This window comes from Lotus japonicus, chromosome 6, assembly GCF_012489685.1.
Source record: "Lotus japonicus ecotype B-129 chromosome 6, LjGifu_v1.2".
Classification (NCBI taxonomy): Eukaryota; Viridiplantae; Streptophyta; class Magnoliopsida; order Fabales; family Fabaceae; genus Lotus; species Lotus japonicus.
The window spans coordinates 57033893-57054366 of record NC_080046.1 but is presented as its reverse complement, the minus strand read 5'-3'; the positions used below and the strand labels follow the sequence as shown (position 1 = coordinate 57054366).

Genomic DNA, 20474 nt, shown 5'->3' with positions numbered 1-20474 from the left:
ATAGTATGTCGCTATGTCTGTCGCCCATGTGCGACGGAACATTGGATTTCGTCCCAAATTTTTTGCGACGAGCGATATTGCGACGCAATTTATCGCGTCACAATTCCGTCCCAAAATATTTTAGGGACGGAATTTTTAACTGTTGAGCGACGGATTTGTCCGTCCCAAATTAGTGTTTTTGTAGTAGTCTGCAGGTTTCCATAACATCTTCAGCCGGTTACACAAAACCTTGTAGCCAATGTGTCTCCCAAGCAGTTTCACCACCAAGCACCCTTCAAATGGTTTACAAATCTTAGCATAGGATTGCTGATCATTGAAATCAAACATGGGAAAAAAGCTATTCCCATCCACCAATTCTTTCTTCATGACTCCTGCCTCAACCAAATTCCTTACTTGCTTGCTCTTCTCAGCCGTAGTCTTTCCCAAAACTTTCTCTTTGAACGTAGGCCGGCGTGGTGCCTCCGGCGGCCGACCATGGAATAAAAATTGTTTGTAGAAACAAAACTCAATAATCTCTAACCCTCATATCAAAAGAGATAAACTTCTTAATTAATGTAAACTAGGGAGCACCCTTGCTATAAAAAGAGGAAAATAGAAAAATCAAAGGTGATATGGATTGTTATTTGTTGCCAACCTAGTGGTGGGGAACGTACTGATGATCACCGGCGCCCAAACCTCATTAATTGGTGTTCAAACTCCACGCTTTGTTAAAACTTAAAATAGTGTCATGAGTTATAAAGGTTAATTAATCGTCTACTATATTTCTTGTGGGACTCTAACAACAAACGTCATTGTGATCAACAAAGTCACCCCTATTAGGCATATACCTTGATGCCTACCTTGATGCCTACCTTAGCAGATGCATGAATTGACCCCAGTAGTCATTATATGTTTGGAAAATGAGGCTATTGATTAACCAATCCAATTTAATGAAAATTGATAAAAATATATATAAACTAGGAGAATAATGTTTTTATTGAACTAGAAGCTTTAAAAATAAATTAACCCAAAAAAGTTTTTTTTTGGCTTTGTCCTTCCATTTAACCTAAATGAATAAATTAAACCACCATCGTACATCCATATAAGAGCTGAGTGACATATGGGTTGAGAAGAGAAAGGTCCAGGAATCAATCTCTTAATGATGTAATTTATTTTTCTAATGTACAAAAAATACATACATATATATCCGATCTATTTTTATTTTTTATATTTCAAATTAAATTATCAGACAATCTTTACTTATCTAGAAAATCATATTTCAATAAAAGTATATTTTTACTATTTAAGTAGAAATATATGTACTTCATAAGATTATATATAATTTAAATTTTAAATTATATATTAGAACTATAAAGTAAACATTTTTTTTTGAAAATAAGTAAACAATATTAGAATCATACAATTCTTTTTTACTTGTAGCATGCATGATTTTTTTTAAAAATTAATATTATTTATATTATGAATTATTAATGAAATATTTATTACTTTTTATTGTTATTTATTATATTTACTATATATTTGATTATTTATTCAATATATATGTATATATATATTAAAAAAGACTAAAATAAAAAGAAAAAAATAGATTGAATTGAATCAGCTCAGTTGTATGAACTAATTTTAGATAGGATGATAATTAAAAAGAATGTGATTATTTATCGTCACTAATTAACCCCATGTATATCCTAGCTACTGGATATGAAGAAGTCTTGTTCAGTCCTCTCTCTTTAATCTGTGATCTCATGACATCAGTTTTTTCCCCCAAATCACGATATATACTGCTTAAATTTTAGTTTTATGATGATGAACCACCACCTGAACATTATTTATCGTTTTCTACATAATTTGGGATATGATATGATGATGTTTATTAAGTACTATTAATACAATAATCTGTAGACAAGTAGAAGCTAGTAATCTATATATATATGAAAATAATGTTTCCTTCTAGAAGCCTATGCCACATGGCACCCCCAAATTCTTCCAATTTCCCTCCAAGAAAAAAAAAAGACATCCCACTTTTTTGTTACAACATATTTCATCTCTCACCTATTTAATTTCATTTATTATTAATAATTCCTTATCCTATATGATACACTTGAATGTATATTTTTAAATATTATATTTTTGAAAGTTTGTGACAATTCAAGTAATATTACGAAATCTATTTCAAAAAAAAATGATTATTTCGAAATCTTTTTCTCACTTTTTAAATTTTAAATATAAAAATTACTTGAAATTATTTTAAAAATAAATCTAACATTAGTTTTTTTTATTACAAATTAAAAAATATAATACACAACAAAAATTGGAATCCTTTGTTTGTTCAACTCCAACAGCAATGTTGATAATAAATATTGAAACTTTTAATTTAAACTATCATTATTTCCTAACCTATAATTTATGTCTTTAACATGTTTTTAAAAAATATATTTAAATTTTTTAAAAAATATATTGGAAGGAAATATTATATTAATTTTACATTTGAAATTTAACTTTCTTCATTATAATAATTGTTGAAAATCTAATTAATATTATTGGTTGTTGGTTTACTTAGATGAGAAAATGAATGTTTTCAAATCAAATAAATATTTTTTTTTCCAGCATCATGATTTTTTTGGTAAATTGGAAAATAAGCATCATGTTTTTATTAAGTTTGATTTATTCTTCCGAAATTTTAATCTATATTAAACATTTTATCCTTATAATTGTTATTAATGACTCTAATTAATAACTAAAGTCAATGGATATAATTAATTACCTTTTTTAAATTCAAAAATGAAAAAAAGTCAATTTTTTAAAAATTTTGCTTTTTTTTTTGGCTAAAACTTCTACAAATCAAACAAATAATTTATATGTGAGACACACATCATTAATAAACATTTCATTACTAAACAAATTTCCAAGGTTTTTTCCATTAGCGGACCTTATTATCCTATTTGATCCAAAAAGCTAGAGCATATTCTGGAATTTTTTCTCCAAGAAATGGAATATTCCAAAAATCTATATATATATATATGTGAAAATAAGGTTTATTCTAGAAGATCTATGACACATGACACCTCCATATTCATCCATTTTCTCTCCAAGAAAAAAAATATTCATTCTACTTTTTTGTCACAACATACAATCATGACTCACCCTATTTAATATCATTTAATGTAATTCCAATTTTTATGTAACCTTTATTTAAAAGTTCAAAAATATTTTAAATCCTTTTTAATTGAATTATCACAACAATTAATGTTTTAATTTTTTAATATTTAATATTTAATTTCGATTTTTTATATAACCTTTACTTGGAATTATATTTGAAAACATTACAAATATGATAAGAAAAATTAAATTCGAAAATAAAAAATAATAATCACAAATCGGAAAAAATACTTCTTAATTTAATTTTCAACGTAATTATTATTTTAATTTTTCATCTGTTTCAAAAGTACAGATTTTCAATATTTAATATTGATTTTAATTTCAATTTTTTATGTAACCTTTACTAGGAATTTTATTTGAAAATATATCTAATATAATAAAAAAAATTGAATTCGAAAATAGAACAAAAATAATAAAAAATCAGAAAATAAAATTAATTTAAATAATTTTTAATTTAATTTTCAACGTAAATGTTATTTTAATTTTTCAATCTATATCTATATATATATGAAAAGAAGGTTTTCTTCTAGAAGACCTATGCCACATGTCTCCTCTTAAGTAATTCATTTTCCTTCCAAAACAAAAAATAATATTTCCACTTTTTTTTGTCACATTAATTGCTAAGTTTAATATAGGTAAAATCTTTATTAAGAATAAAACATAAGTAATACTTATAAAAACTATCAAAGTAAGGATATAATTCCAAATAATATTATTTTCTGTCCCTCCATATTTTCGAAAACATGATACAATACATGAACATCTCTAAACCTATTTCATTTCATCCATTATTAAAAATTCATAATTAGATTTAAACTTTTTGAAAAGAATCAATTCTTATTAAAAAAAATTAATTTTTTAATTCCCCTGAAATTATTTTTTAAGATAAATCAAATATTTTAAAAAAATATTACAAATTTGAAAATACGATTCATAAAAATAATTGCAATCCCTTTATTTTAATTAACAATATTCTAAATAGTTATAATAAATATTCGTGATTATTTCAAATAGAAATAAATATTGGATATTTTTATTTTTATTTTTCTAAAATTCATTTATTTGTTTTTCTTTAATATTATGGTTAAAATGATTTTAAAATATAAATTAATTTTTTTGAAATTTGAATTTCCTTTACTATAGTAATCGTTTAAAATCTAATTATTACTAGATTAGTTGTAAAATGAGTGTGATGAGCAAATAATTTTTTGAAAATAAAATAAATATATTTTTTAAAAATTTTTATCATCATTTTTTTTTTAAATTTTTCAAAAATTTTGCAATTGAATAAATATTCCTATTTTAGATACCACAATTTTGATTTCTTATAATTGAAATTAATGGCTCTAATTAATTCCTACAATTAATGAGTATAATTAATTGTCTTTTGAAATTCAATTTTTAAAAACCTTGATGCTCAAGAATTGATAATTTATTGGAACAATGAAATAATTTAATTAAATTAGACAAGATTAATTAAAGAATTGAAATTTCAAAAATGAAATATTCCACATTAATGAATCCTTAGAACATTTAATACAAATAATTTTGTTGATATGTTTAATTTCTGATTAATTTTTCACTGACCAATAATGAATATTTTATTTTAGGAAAAAATTAAGCATAAATAAATCAAAATATTTCAGCATCATTTTGTGCATACCTCCTCGAAAACAAGGTAAGGACTTTCATTTTCCTCCATTTCCTATTCAACTTATACTTCTTCCTCCCATCTTTGGAATTTCTTATGAAAAAAACCCATCATGTTTTTCTCTCCGTTCGTCTGCTCCATGGTAAGTATTTTCAACTTTCTTCCATATTTTTCATACTCCTCTCTTTCCTCCCTTTCATTTTTCTGTTTCTCAATTCTTTATTCAATTTCATGTTAAGCAACTTTCACCTTCAATTTTTCTTTCATTTGAAACAATTATAGAGAAAAATAATTTATCAATCATGTGCTAGGTAATGCTTTAATTTTATCTTAATGCAAAAATAATTAATTTTGCTATACATGTGCATTGGTTAGAGAATTCATTTGCTCTTTTGAGACATTTCTCACATTATTTATTTAATCTATAACATTTTGATATAATTTAATTAATGAATCCTTAGAACATTTAATACAAATAATTTTGTTGATATGTTTAATTTTTGATTAATTTTTCATTGACCAATAATGAGTATTTTATTTTAGGAAAAAATTAAACATTAATAAATCAAAATATTTCAGCATCCTTTTGTGCATACCTCCTCGAAAACAAGGCAAGGACTTTCATTTTCCTCCATTTCCTATTCATCTTATACTTCTTCCTCCCATCTTTGAAATTTCTTATGAAAAAAACCCATCCTGTTTTTTTCTCCGTTCGTCTACTCCATGGTAAGTATTTTCAACTTTCTTCCATATTTTTCATACTCCTCTATTTCCTCCCTTTCATTTTTCTGTTTCTCAATTCTTTATTCAATTTCATGATAAGGAACTTTCACCTTCAATTTTTCTTTCATTTGAAACAATTATAGAGAAAAATAATTTATCAATCGTTTTGGTTTTATAATTTAACTACCCAATTTTTTTTTTCAAATCCGATCCAATTTTTATCGGTTTGGATTGGATTGGATTTCAGTTTTTCAAAGAAAGTAAAAATCTTGAAATACATAACAAAATAGAAAATAAAATCATAAAACAAGAAGCACTGTAAAAGTTACAGAGACAAGATATCGTGCTTAACACTAACATCAATACTGTAAGAAATGAATTATGTACGCACTAATATGTTTCACTTTCGCTGAATGAAAAGAAGACATATGTCTCCTAACTTGGAAAATGTTAAACACATTACTGTAAAGGTTTGGGTATACATGGAATAAAATATTATAAGTATGGTTAAATGGGTAATTATGTATGTCAAAATTTAAATAAATAAATACTTTCGGTTTGGTTTGGATCGGTACGATTTATAACATGGGAACTGAAAACCAATCCGATCCATTAGCGTAAATATTGGTTTTTGCTATTTTCGGTTTTTCAGTTTTTGGTTTTTTTGGATCGATTTGAGCGGTTTTAATTGGTTTGGTTCGGTTATGAACACCCCTATTTCATGATCCTATTATTTACTTATTCATCCATTTTTTATTCACCATCATATATTGTTTCACCCCTTTTTTAAATCATGAAGGGGAAAGACGAACATCCTTCAATTTATCTGCTTGGATTGATAAAATGAATTTTTCCTCCATCGTCCCTGGTAGGCGGTGGTTACCAAAGGTATGATCGAAGAGCCAAGGACAAAAAAGAGGAACGAGTTCAAACTTAAAAGTAATAGTCACATGAGAGTTTATTCAAAAATAAGAGAAGCCTCTGGATCTAAATAATTTTCGTAAATTATCTATTATTTTGCTTTATTTAATCTGGTGATTTTCTCCTATGATTTGATTTGAGTTTTATTAGAAGTGGGGTTTCATTTTGTTGTTACATGTTTTTTTTTTTGTCCTTTGGCCACCAGTCACCACGGGGGAAAAGAGCCCCACGTGACTAATCTGGCTCGGGATACGGTAGTAATGTCACTGACCACAAATGTATTATATTTTCCCTTAGAGGGGATCGAACCCGGACCAGAAGCCTAGGCGAAATCCCTTAAGAAAATGCACATTCACCAAACATTTTGAATCAAAATATATATATTATTATTAGTGTTATTGCTATTATAAATAGAAACATTGATATGAAAAATAATCAATCAAATATTAATAATTAAACATGTATAAAAAAATTAAAATACTGATTTAATGCATATATAAAAATTTGAGTGAATTTAAGTCTTATAATTTAAAATATTTAATTTTTTTCATATTTAAATAATTAAAAATTTATAAGTAAACAGTTGTGGTAGATTAATACATAATTATCACTATTAAGAACATATAGTTGAAACAATTGTTAAAATATATTTACTAAAAAGATACAAAACATAATATTACATAAAATTTAAATTGTAAATAACAAAAGTCACCCGTGCAGGGCACGGGTAATCCCGCTAGTTACACCATTAAAATCAAGAACAAGCTATACATATAGTAGTACTCTTGATATGTTTTTAATTCTGAAATACTGATTTTTAAAGATTGCATGTGGTCAAGTAGATGTATATTATATTATAGCATCTCCAATGCAAAGGTTCTTAGTTCTTATTTTGGAGTTAAGAACTAAGAATTAAGAACTTTACCATTAGAGGTGCTGACATGGACTCCTTAATTTTTAAAAATAAGAACTCAGTTCTTATATAAGAAGTTTTGCTTTTTGAGTTCTTAGCTTAAAATATTAATTATTTCTCTCTTATTCAAATTACTTTATTACTTTATGAGTTTTGTTTTATTATTTTATAAAAATAAAAAGTATAAATAATGTGGTTGGTGGGACCAAATGAATAGTGATAAGAACTAAGAATTCATGGTTGAAGTAAAATTGTTTGAGAGTTGCTTAAACACATGTAGCAATACAGACCTACATGAATAGTGTTAAGGACTAAGAAATAAGAACTATATGCTTTTAGCATGCTCAAACATCAATTATAAGTTAGTGCAGCAGCCGCATTATTATTACAAATTCCACTAGATGCCATCAGCGGTTGCTACTATAGCTGGCAAAATTATATTAAGTGTACATGTGAAAGAAGAAAGATACAAACCAAGAACTAACCACATCACTGAATCACCATAAGTCCATAATAATAATTCCCTACGTTATCAAGTTGACTTGAGAGCATGGCAGCCTATGAGAAAAGTAAAATAATATTGATGGTAATTAAAGACCTGGAGCTACCAGGGCCAATGGTGGCAATGACTATGGGTGTGTTTGTATTTCTTTCAATACATAATTTCATGATTACTGGCGACTGGCGTCATGCCTCTTTAATTGTGTTATCAAATGGTGACACAAATGGTGAATGTGCATTTTCTTAAGGGGTTTCACCTAGGCTTCTGACCCGGATTCGATCACCTCTGATATAAAAAATAATACATTTGTGGTCAGGGACATCACTACCGTATCCCGAGTCAGATTAGTCACGTGAGACCACTTTCTCCCGTTGAAAGTGTTGGTCAAAGGACAAAAAAAAATTAAAATGAATGTGTTTTTAAATATTTTTTTTATGACCGATTTGATTAAACGTAAATTTATTTTTGTAAGAAAATTCGCATATAAAGTTTGCCGAAAAATCCACAGAAAGAATTTATTAAAAAAATTACAGTAAAATAATTTTGTGATGATTTTTTACCCACAAGTTAAAGTGCGGATGGATCTATAAAACTCTCTACAAATTTGTTACTATTACTGTGTCTAAAATCATCAATTATCATGCATAATATATATATCATAATGCATGGCTGCCAAAGATGCCATCTTGAGCGACATCTCTTAATTTGTTAATGCATGTTATTTTTTGTGTGCTTGTTGTTACAGTGACCTTCATCTATAGCTCAGGTGATAGTTCAGGTGGTAAGAGCTAGTGACATAAGGGTTGAATGAGATGAATGATCCAGAGTTCGAACCCTTAGGATGACTAATTTACTAACACATTTGTCCATAAAGAAAATCAATCTAATCATTATATTTCTTCAAGTTTATCCGTACTGTGCAGCAGCCGGTGACCCGTAGCATCCCTTAAATTAGGAAACCCAATTGAACTTTTATTCCTAGACATCTCATGTGACATGAGAAAAAATAAAAGTAATTTCATATCAGAGAATCCTGATTTTATGCATTTTTCATGGAATAATAGGAATTATGGTTCTCTCACATTACATGAGTGATTTTATATCTATCTTACTATTTTATTTGGTTTTTGATGGATGATCTCTCCACACTTTGAAAATTTGTAGTTATTTTTCTAATAAATGCATTTCCTTTTTTTTTGAAACAATAAATGCATTTCCTAATATTTGAATTTGTGTTTTTATTCTTACAAACTCTCATTTATTTATTACTAAACCAAGATTTTTTTTAGTGTAGTCTATCCCTCTCTAAAATACTAAAAGATAAAAATTATTTATCACCTTCAACTTAAAATTATATGTAAGTAGAATAAAAAAGAAATAAATAAAGGAAAAAACTTAAATCAAGTTCCTTATCTTCATTTTATCTCAAGTTCTCCGATTTTTGTATGGGAGTCAAGTTCTTCATTAAAACAATGACAAATGAACTTCATTTCTAAAAATAAATTAAATAATATTAATTAAGACATAATTGTTAAATTTTTAAAAAGTATGTTACTACGTCGTTGGAGAACTTGATAGAATAGATATAATGAACTTAATTAATGCCAGTTTTATCCATAAATAACTCAAGAATAATTATATCTTTACACATCATTTTTTAGGTGGGAAGAGGTGGAAGAAGAGAGATAGAAAGAAATGAGAGAGAAAATAAAGATATGATAAGTGATTTGATTGATAAAAAAGAGAAAAATAAATAGAATATGAAGGTGGAAAGAGGTGAAGATATGGAATTATCATAGCTCAATAACTCAATCAACAGTAGAATAAGAAAACTTAATTAAAATAATTGACAACTTAAATTATGTAAGGATAACACTAATGTTATCTGAAATCTTATACATGCAAATATAAAATATAAAAAAGGAACAAAATTTTAACATCATAATGTCACATCAGTATCACATGATCATACAAGACGAGCGACAATTGAAATTTTAAGAAATTACTTAGTGGGATCATGGATAGAGATATATATCTAACTATCGTGTGTCGACCGGCGGCTTCCATCAATTTAAAGACTAATCAGTCTATGTCGACAACTTTAATTTAATAAAGAAAAATACAATGATTTTTAATGTAGGTGCATGTATAGAGAGTTTTCCAAATCTAAGATCAAGTAGAAGAAATCATGAATGTCAAAGACCAAGACTTTTTCATGGTGAACCCGAGCCAAAAAAGATAATTAAGCATTGTATATATATATATCTATTATGCTGGTGAACTGAAAGATATTTTACTACTTAAATTTGTATTATAATAATTCAAATTGATAGTAAGGTATGGTCAGCGAGCTGTGTATATAAACATTTGTATGCAAGAGAACAAAACTCGATCAGTGCCCTCCTCAGAGTGCTAATTAATCATGTCTTCCTTCACTAGAACCCAGTGCTTCTCATTGGCTACCCTCCTCCTTCTATTGACAACAAATCTTCACATTGCAGGTCAGTCTATCTCTCTCTTTTGCGCATGCATGCATTCCATTAGGGGAAATATTTGCTGCTTGATCTAGAATTGTGCCTTTCAATTCACGCTGAACTAAGATACTAAAACTTTGCTATATTTGTTTGAATTTTGGGGTGTGTGATTTCCCTTTTGGGGTTTTAATTTGCCTCACACACCAATGGATCTTGCTTGGTCAACAATCAATTTTCAATGTGATTATTATATTTAAAGAATCTCGATCGATCGCATGATGAAGTTCGGACAATTTCAATTTTAGTGTTATATATGTTGCTAATATTTGAATCATCTCATCTTATAACTGAAATTTCTTGACTCGAGCGACAAAAAAATTATATATACATATGCCCTTAATTGAAGTATATATGTATCATTTTTAAGTCCAACACTAATTATATATGTCCATTCAATTTTTGTTGTTGGCTAGCAGATGCTCAAATAGGTGTTTGTTATGGCATGATGGGCAACAACCTCCCATCGGCAAACGAAGTTGTTGCTCTTTACAAATCAAATAACATCCGGAGAATGCGCCTCTATGATCCAAACCAAGCAGCCCTCCAAGCCCTTCGAGACTCCGGTATCGAGCTCATCCTCGGTGTTCCCAACTCCGACCTCCAAAGCCTCGCCACCAACGCCGACAACGCACGCAACTGGGTGCAGAGAAACGTCCTCAACTTCTGGCCAAGCGTTAGGATCAAGTACATCGCGGTCGGCAATGAAGTGAGCCCTGTCGGAGGCGCCCCAACCCAATGGATGGCACAATATGTTCTCCCTGCCACCCAAAACATATACCAAGCCATAAGAGCACAGGGTCTCCATGACCAAATCAAGGTCACAACCGCAATTGACACGACCCTCATTGGAAACTCTTACCCTCCATCACAAGGATCCTTCAGGAGTGATGTGAGGTCCTACCTTGACCCTTTCATAGGCTACTTGGTCTATGCAGGAGCACCTCTACTTGTCAATGTGTACCCTTACTTCAGCCATATTGGTAAGTGGGGCATGTATATATCACAAAGAGTAACATATTTTTCAACTTAAACATCAAGACATTAGGTGTATGAATCTCTTCACCGCCACACTGAACTAGGTTTAAAATGAGAGTATGTATTCACTTTATTTTTCACCATATATTGTTAATTTTATTTTTACTCACACTTGAATTCTCCGCAGGTAACCCACGTGACGTTTCACTTTCCTACGCGCTCTTCACATCCCCAAACATCGTCGCACAGGATGGCCAATACGGGTACCAGAACCTGTTTGATGCAATGCTTGACGCAGTTCATGCAGCAATTGATAACACCAAGATTGGTTATGTGGAGGTTGTTGTGTCTGAGAGCGGGTGGCCTTCCGATGGAGGCTCCGCCACGTCATATGACAACGCGAGAATCTACCTTGATAATTTGATTCGTCACGTTGGTAGAGGTACTCCGAGGAGGCCAAACAAGCCTACAGAGACTTACATTTTTGCCATGTTTGATGAGAATCAGAAGAGCCCTGAATATGAGAAGCATTTTGGGTTGTTCTCTGCTAACAAACAAAAGAAGTATCCATTTGGATTTGGTGGAGAAAGGAGATGGGGAGTTTTGGGTGATGAGTTCAATGCAACCTCCACCGTTTCCCTTAAGAGTGACATGTAAGGTTGTCATTATGATGATGGGATTCAAGTCCTCAAAGTCTTCCTGGTTTTTTCCTTAAAATAAGACACGGTCATGTTTGTTTGGTTTTGTATCCTTAGTTCTCTGGATGAGAATGGTGTTGTAATATATTGCTAAATTCCACTTGAGTGACGTTTGAAAAAATATGTATAATTGTGCATTTTGGAAGTTTTAACATCACCACAATTATTGACGTCAGAATTAACATCACCTTAATTACCTAAGTGCCAAGCAACGTTGATGAATCTTTTTGGAAAAAAGTTAAGCAACACTTAAAAACTTAATCTCTATTATAATATACCAACCAATTACATCATATGAGTGACTAAATTTTCTATGACTATCTGAAATTATTCTGAATTGGATACTTCATCTTGTAATGGTTATATCTTATCTCATAGAGTTTGATGGCTTCGAGCTGGAAGCAGTTGTGTGGTTGATGTGGATAATGTTTAATTTGAGGGACCAGTGTGTATGGTTTGAGGGATAAGTATTGGGCCTTTGTGGTTTATTGGTTTTTGGCTTTTGGTTATTATTGTATTTTGTGGGCTGTTATTTTTTGACGAGGGTTGGTTACATATGGTAGAGGATGGAGATCTTCTGTGATCAAATGAGGTCTCATTTCATGTCCTACTAATGAAATTGTGTCATGTTAATTTAAAATCACTTATGTAAAGTTATAAATGCCATGTCCATATATTTTTCAATTTACATGTCACAATCCAATTGTTTGCGACAGAATATGGGATCCCATTTCAGGACAGAGTAGCTAAATTTGATGGTAGGAGGAGAATAATTGCATCTGTTTAGATCCACTTACTATCAGTACAGTCATAGAGAGTGTAGATCCCTCACTAACTACCAAACCAACAAAAAATTTATAACTAACTCAACCAATGAAAATTACTAATTAGTAAAGACATTAGCTAGATTGATTATCACAGTCAAGAGGCTCATATGAAGATGAAGGAAGTTGAAAATCTTGCATCAGATTTGCAAGCCACTGAGTTAATAGCTTGTGCTTGATTCTTGAAAGGACAAATGCTTTGTGAAGGGTACACCCTTGGAGGAGAGACCTCTCCTATTTTCAATTATTCAGTAACATTGTTCCTTTTTTTCTTCTTTCAATAAATTCTATTACTCTTTTCTCTGTAGTCCTAAAAGATATATATGAGAGGACATAAGTTGAAACAACAGCCTGGCAAAAGTTGTTATCACTCATTCAATGAGGAAAGCATCTGATTACTCAGAACCCATTTTTTGGTTTCTTTCAAATCCTGAAATTTAGGATTATACAAACACTGCTCTTATTGAACATAGCTGTATCTTTATCCTTTGTTAGGCTTATTTTATACCATTCTGAGTTGAGTTTCACACTTATCATTGTTCACAGACACTATTTCATTTGATTTCTTCTGTTTTTTATGTAAAACTTACAATGACTTCAATGTGTTTCTGTGGAAATACAAATCTATTCCAATTGTTTTGTTTCCATGAGATACAGAACTAAAATAGGATTCAATTAACTTCACTATAATCACACCTTTCGATTAATCAAAGCAGAGAATTACATATCAGTTTTGGGTATGATGGAACATTTTAGTTATCACCATCTGCTGGTGCAGGAAAAACCAGTTCCTATTCTATGGGACAATATGGAAGTAACACATTTATAACACAAGAAAGGGATACATATCAGTTCTGGACATGATTGGACATTTTAGTTGTCACCATGTCCAGGTGCAGGGGGGAACCAGATCCTATTCTTTGGGACAATTTGGAAGTAACACATTTATTACACAAGAAAAAGTTTACAAGCTCAGTACTATTACATGCACACAATGCAAGAACAGCTTGAATTGAACTTTTAGGCTTAAACAACTCTGCATGAGCAATGACCATTGACCACATAATCTCAACCAATGCAATTCACATATCTATAACACACATGGCACAACACGTGAATCCTAAAGAGACCAATCTAACTTAAATTATTTATCACCAAGCACAACTTGCATTGCTCTGATCAAAAGTTGGGTTTTTCATCAACAAGCTCTTGAAGCTTTTTGCAGAAATTGTCAATATAAGAAGACTCTAAATCTTTGTTGAGCAGTGTCTCTCTAATCCTAGCATGGTTATCCCTGACTTTTTTGCTGGTTTCATTCTCATCATCCATCACAATGCTCACAGCTTTGCAGACACTCTCCTTAGTATACAATCCATCTTCTTCACCTTTCTCCACTTCCACCCCAACTTGCAAGTTGTTGGCCATCATCCTCGCATTGAGGATCTGGTCACCAACATTTGGTAACAGCACCAATTGACACTTATTCACCAATGCCTCTGACAAAGAGCCTGATCCACAATGAGTAACAAAGCACCCCACAGAAGGGTGTTCCAAAATCAATTGCTGCTGAACCCATCCACCATGCACAACCCCTCTTCCTTTAACCCTCTCTTGAAACCCCTCTGGTAGTGCTGCTTCAACAGACTCAAACCCAAAGGGGGGTTTCAAAGCTGCCAAGAATGGCATACCTGTGAGCTCAAGACCAAGCACTAGTTCCTTGAATAGATCTGGCCTTAAATTGCATTCACTTCCAAAACAGCAATAAACTACTGAACCTGGTTTGAACCCTGCAAGCCATGAAGCCCATTTCTCATCCAAACCAGACTTTGGTGGCTCCAGTATAGCTGGTCCTGAGGGAAGCACAGGTTTCTTGAACTGGCTTTCTATGTAATCAAGGTAAGGTCCTTCAATTTCTCTGCAACTTCTGTATCCCAACGCATCAGCTTCAGTAAAAGCAATGTACTGGCGATCATGGAAAAGAACATTGCTGCCATAAGTTTCTTTCCTTTTTGCAGCAAAGGCTCGTGCTTCATGTGCATGCAGAGTGATGGATGAACCAGGGTACCCTGGAGGAGGCTGCATGATGTCAAATTCAGTTAGGTTGGTTGCTCTATGGTACCTTGCTGGGGTGAGAGTGTAACCCACCATGACAGAGCTAATAGTACAGTAATGCACAGCTTTGATGCCCAAACCTCTAGCCAACTTTGGCATCCAGTGAGTGAAATCATAGAGGACAATGTCAGGTTTGAGGTTGCAGAGATGAGCTTCTATATCAGGCTGTGTTAGATCCATGGCAGTCATGATGTGTGTTGCTAAAGGGTAAGGCACATCTGAGGTGGATTCTGCATTAGGAGGTAGGCCTTCAACATGAGGAATGGTGATGGTGATGAAGGTGATAAGATGAGGGTGGAGATTGAATGGCTCTAACTTGGTTTGTGCTTTTGGGGGGGTGAAGAAAGTGATTTTGTGGCCTTTTTTGGCTAGCTTGTTGGATAGTTGCATGAATGCAGTTTGATGACCAAGAGCTAGCCATGGATACATTGCTATGTTCAAAGAAGGTGAATCCATGAGGACAATGATTGTGATTTGTGAACCAAAAAGGTAAAGAAAAAAAAAAGCACACCAGATGCAAGATTGCAAGGAGAGGACACTGAACCAGAAAAGGTAAAGTAGAATGGATAAGTTGTTATGAATACATCACAGTTGTAAACTTTATAACGTAGAGTGAGGACACCACGTGATCCTCGTTACAGTACTTCTTTTAGATAAGCCGTAGAATGTATATATTGTCATCGTTAAAGTAAAGTTACTCTCAGGGGCGTGACTAATTAACCCAAAAGCTAGCTTTTGGGTAATAGTCACGCCCCTTCACGTAAGAGCTTTTTGGACTTGAAGGGCTCGTTTGGTGACTAGGACATGATAGAATAAGACAGGATAATAATCATATCCTGTTATTATCTGTTGTTTGTTGCGCCAGCAGGATATGATAACACTATCCTGTCTCCTATCCTATCCTATCAATCATGTGTAAAAGTTATCCTGAGGGGTGAGCTAGGATAGAGCAGGATAGGATACCAGTTATATATTTTCTTTCAGTATCCTAACTCCAAATTAATTTATTTTAATATTATATAATTTATAATTTATAATAACATTAATTAATAAATATAAAAATATTAATTTAACTAAAATAAAAATAAATAAAATTATTATTCATAAATAATAAAATAGACTACTCACTTACAAATATTGATTTATTAATAATAATAGACTAATTTAATATTTTCATATCCTATTATCTAAAAATTATTTATCTACTTATATAATAATTTAAATATAAAGTATTTTTAAAATAATAATATTTTTAATTTAGTTAATTTTTATTGTTTATCACGTGTCACAATTAAGTGAAAAACATTGAATACAAATATTGATTTTTTAATAGTAATAGATTAATTTTTTATTTTCATCTCCTATTATTTAAAACTACTTATCTACTTATATAATAATTTATAATTCAAATATAAAGTACTTTTGAAATAATAATATTCTTAATTTAGTTAACTTTTATTGTTAATTATCACGTGTCACAACTAAGTGAAAACCAATCGGTTAACTGCATAATTTTATTTAACATATAGGGCATCTTCAAAACAATAAAATAGGCTAATTAATAAAATTTAAATTAATTTTATTTATTTTAAAATATAGACTCATTCATGAAAATGTAAAGAAATTAAATTTAATAGAATGATCAATTTTAAATGTATTTTTTATTCAAATATAAATCTGATACATTTTTCCTTATCATATCCTGTTCTTATCATGAGCACCTCAAACACAGGATATGATAAGAGTCTATCCTGCTCTTATCCTATCCTGTTGATATCCTGTTCACATATCATATCCTATCCTGACCACCAAACGGGCCCGAAGCGTTGATAAATGCACAAACCTACCTATCATGTGCTAAATTAAATTTCACTTCTTAATTAAAAAATGAGGGGAGCAAGGATCGAACTCTAGACCTCTCGGTCATAGAGGCTCTGATACCATGTCAGACAACCACTTATCCCAAAAGCTTAAGCTATTGGGTAAGGGTCACATGAATGATTTTATATTATATTCTAACCGTTATAATTATATTCTTACTTAGAAAGCTGTCAGTATTTGATGTTGTATTGGCAAAAAAAAAAGGTTACATATGAGGAAAATAAAACAAAGCTAACAAACTAGACAACATCATCTTCCAATAGTAAGGGTATCAAATCTGACAGCAGTTGCCTCCAAACGCGACGCGACGTCCCGTCCCTAGAGCCTTGACGAGCCAACATGTATATATGCAACATTGTTTTTACCTCGAGGTATCTGCACCAGAACAACCTGTCAATCCCATTGAAGCATTCCTCTGACTCGTTCTATACTCTCCCGCGCTCAAAAGTGATCCACAACAATAGTATACTACAAAATGCTCACCACACCGGCACAATCTGAATAGCAGAGAATATTGCACCAGCCAAGGTCCCATCCAAGTTGAAGGCAAAGCTCGATAGCAAGGATTTCAGCCACAAACGTTGTTCTTGCTCCGTTGCTCGCCGACGTCCCTAAAACCCAACATTCAAAAGCATCATTCACAATTACACCACAACCCATCCTCATCGTAACTGGGTTCTAGCTACCATCCACCATGATGCGAGCGGAGCTTGGGTGGTGCTTTTGTTGTCCCTCAGCCGGCGGATGCTGCAGTAGACCCGTCATCGACGCCTCCCGCCTCCAGCTTTTGACATCCAGTAGGACTTGGAGAAGAACACAATTCAACTTCCACGGGGATGGACTAAAAACACTGGCATTTCGCTAGCGCCACGAACACCAAAGGACAATCAACGCTAGCAAATGATCCGGTCGAGTGAGGATTCTTCTAAACCATGCTTGAAACAGTTCGACATCAAAGATGGAAGGTAATTCGAACCAAAATAGAGCCATAGTTTTCGCAAATTCGCACACCTCCTGAACACATGATCAAGGTCTTCATCATCAGCCTCACACCTAGGACAAACAATTGTAGCACATAAGTGGTTGTGCCGCCTCTTGGAGTTTGTTGAGAGAGCTTCCTCCGCAATTAACCAAGGGATAAACCGAATTTTTTCCAGAACCTTTGTTGGTCAATCTGCAAGTGTACATAATTCACCCGGTTTTAAATTATCGAACCACAGGGAATTGGTGTGGCAATTCAGTTTAAGCCTCGAGTTCACGGTAGGAAAGCGAGTAAAATTCAGTTTTAAAGGTTGATTGATTGTTTTGATACTTAATTAGAAAGCTAACAAAGATAAGTGTGTGATAATCAATGGTGAGAATGCCTTGGGTTCTTGCTTGACTAATTCAGTTCTAATCAACCTATTCTATCCACAAAACTCTGAGTCTCTCCTTGATGTTCTAGCCTAATCAATCATCTATCGATGCCTCGCATAGACAATCCTCTCAAGCCAAAAGATAGGCACAATTCCTTGATAACCTAAACATTTGCTAAAGGCATTAAGCATGCAATTCAGGCCAACAAACCCCAACCCTTCCTCTATTCCTAGTAGCAAGTATAGAAGAGGTAATCCCACAACAAGTCCCTAATCTATAACAAACTTCCATTCTATTATAGAAAAGCATAAAGCTAGCACATGTTCTAACTTGAAACATAAAGCATGGATATGTGATTCAAGGGTTTACTCAGAGGAATCATGAATAGAAATAGGAATTAAGATTAAAACATCATAAGTCTTACAAAGAACCCAAAGCAAAAGGGATTTAGCCAAGCATGGCTATAGAATCCATAAAAGAAGATAAAGATGAAACCTGAAACATAGGGCTTAGAGAAAGCTCCTCAAACTCCAGAACTCAAACCCTCTCTTCTAACTTATGAAAATATGATAAAATGACAAAAGGTTCCAAGAGAAATGTCAAAAAACCAATTTATAGGCAAAACATGCGAGTCTGGGCGCTCATGCGCCAATTCAGAGCGCCTGAGCGCCAATTCCAACCAAAAACATGCTCTCTGGAAGGTAATTGGCGCCTAGGCGCTGGCGCCTAGGCGCTCAAGCTCGTTGGAAAAGACTTTTTGGCTTCATGTAACTCCTCTTTCAAGCCACTTTAAGTCCTCCTTCAATTCCATGCTTCTTGGCCTTCTTTCACCTTCATGTTCTGATCTGCACACTTAACCAACAAGCCAAGGAAAATTCCAGAAGCTCAAAGAGCTTATTAGCACAAGAGATCCTTCAATTAACACAATAAAACCATGCAAGTCCTAAACTTACTTAAAATGCAAGAAAACTCCCTATAAAACTACAAAATTACCAAAACGAAGTAAAGACTCAAAGAAAGATAAAAATGCAAGAGAATGCATGAAACACTACATGAGACTCAACAAAAAGACTCAAAACAAAGAAAGAAATGACCCTAAAAACACTACTAAACTAGGGTCATCAACCTTACTCCTCCAAATATGCTTCTAACAAGGATGGTGGTCCTCTCCATCGTGCCCCGAAAGAAAGTTGTACGCTGATTGTGTTGAATACAAGCCATTCGACGTCTCTATCGAACGAAGCTGATCTCGGCCAATAGAATTCGAGGGAACATGAACACGACTAATTTCTGCTATAATATCCAGAGGCAATACAATGTAATAACCCTTATAAGGACCAAGTACCATTTTTCCAAATATTTGAAACCGTAAGAGAGGTATATGTAATATGCACAAAAGGAACCCGAGAACACAATTTGCCAGTACCCAACCAGTTATCATTCTAGAATGATGAACTAACACTGCCAAGGAGGGCCTTATACCTATACATAACGTTGTTTTTAGCTCTCATTATGCCCCGCCAAACATAGGAATCACCTTGCCTGAACTGGCCCACTAGAACCGAGTCATTTTGTAAGTACTTCTAGAACAAAGCCTTGACCCATATTTTCCCATTATCAATGAAAAGGTCCTCCACTAGTTTACCAAGTAAGGCCGCATTATTTAGTCGTGAGCTCCGCACACCGAGTTCACCATCCACCTTAGGGAGGTTCACTTCCCTCCAAGGTACTAGATTCCAACCCCGAGATTGTCCTCCTTTTGCCCAGATGCACCCTCGGATCCGCATGTCAATGTAGTCACAAATGGATTCAAGGAGCCAAAGAGCTTACATAGCATACACCGGAAGAGAAGACAACACTGATTTAGCAAGGCACAACCTTCCCGCTCTATTGAGAAGTTTATGTTTCCAAGAAGCCAACCGGATGTTCACTTTGTCAATAATTGGGGCAAAGTTTTCTCTTGTGACTCTACCTTTGAGGAGGGGTAGCCCAAGGTATTTCCCCAAGTTGCTTGCTCTCGTAATGCCCAAAATTGTAGATAGCTCTTGCTAGTCACTTTGATCCACATTCTTTGAACAAAACATTCTTAACTTCTCAAGGTTCACTTTCATTCCACAAATTGTGCAAAAATCATTCAGTGTTCCTGCTATCAATTCCATTTGTTCATAGTTTGCTCGGCTAAAGAGCAAAACATCATCCACAAAGAAAAGATGAGAGATTCCAATACC

General features: G+C 32.6%; 2 protein-coding genes across 2 annotated transcripts; one reads left to right on the top strand and one right to left on the bottom strand.

Annotated features, from left to right (window-relative positions):
• The first annotated feature begins 10161 nt into the window (after positions 1-10161).
• LOC130722962 (glucan endo-1,3-beta-glucosidase, basic isoform) lies at positions 10162-12218 on the top strand. Its single transcript, XM_057573858.1, has 3 exons — positions 10162-10367; positions 10817-11380; positions 11563-12218. Exons 1-3 carry the CDS (start codon positions 10289-10291, stop codon positions 12030-12032), a joined length of 1113 nt encoding a protein of 370 aa, XP_057429841.1. The 5' UTR covers positions 10162-10288; the 3' UTR covers positions 12033-12218.
• A 1490-nt stretch (positions 12219-13708) lies between these two features.
• Positions 13709-15567, bottom strand: LOC130726064 (UDP-glycosyltransferase 79B30-like). Its single transcript, XM_057577284.1, has one exon. It carries the CDS (start codon positions 15463-15465, stop codon positions 14077-14079), a length of 1389 nt encoding a protein of 462 aa, XP_057433267.1. The 5' UTR covers positions 15466-15567; the 3' UTR covers positions 13709-14076.
• Between the last annotated feature and the right edge of the window lie 4907 nt (positions 15568-20474).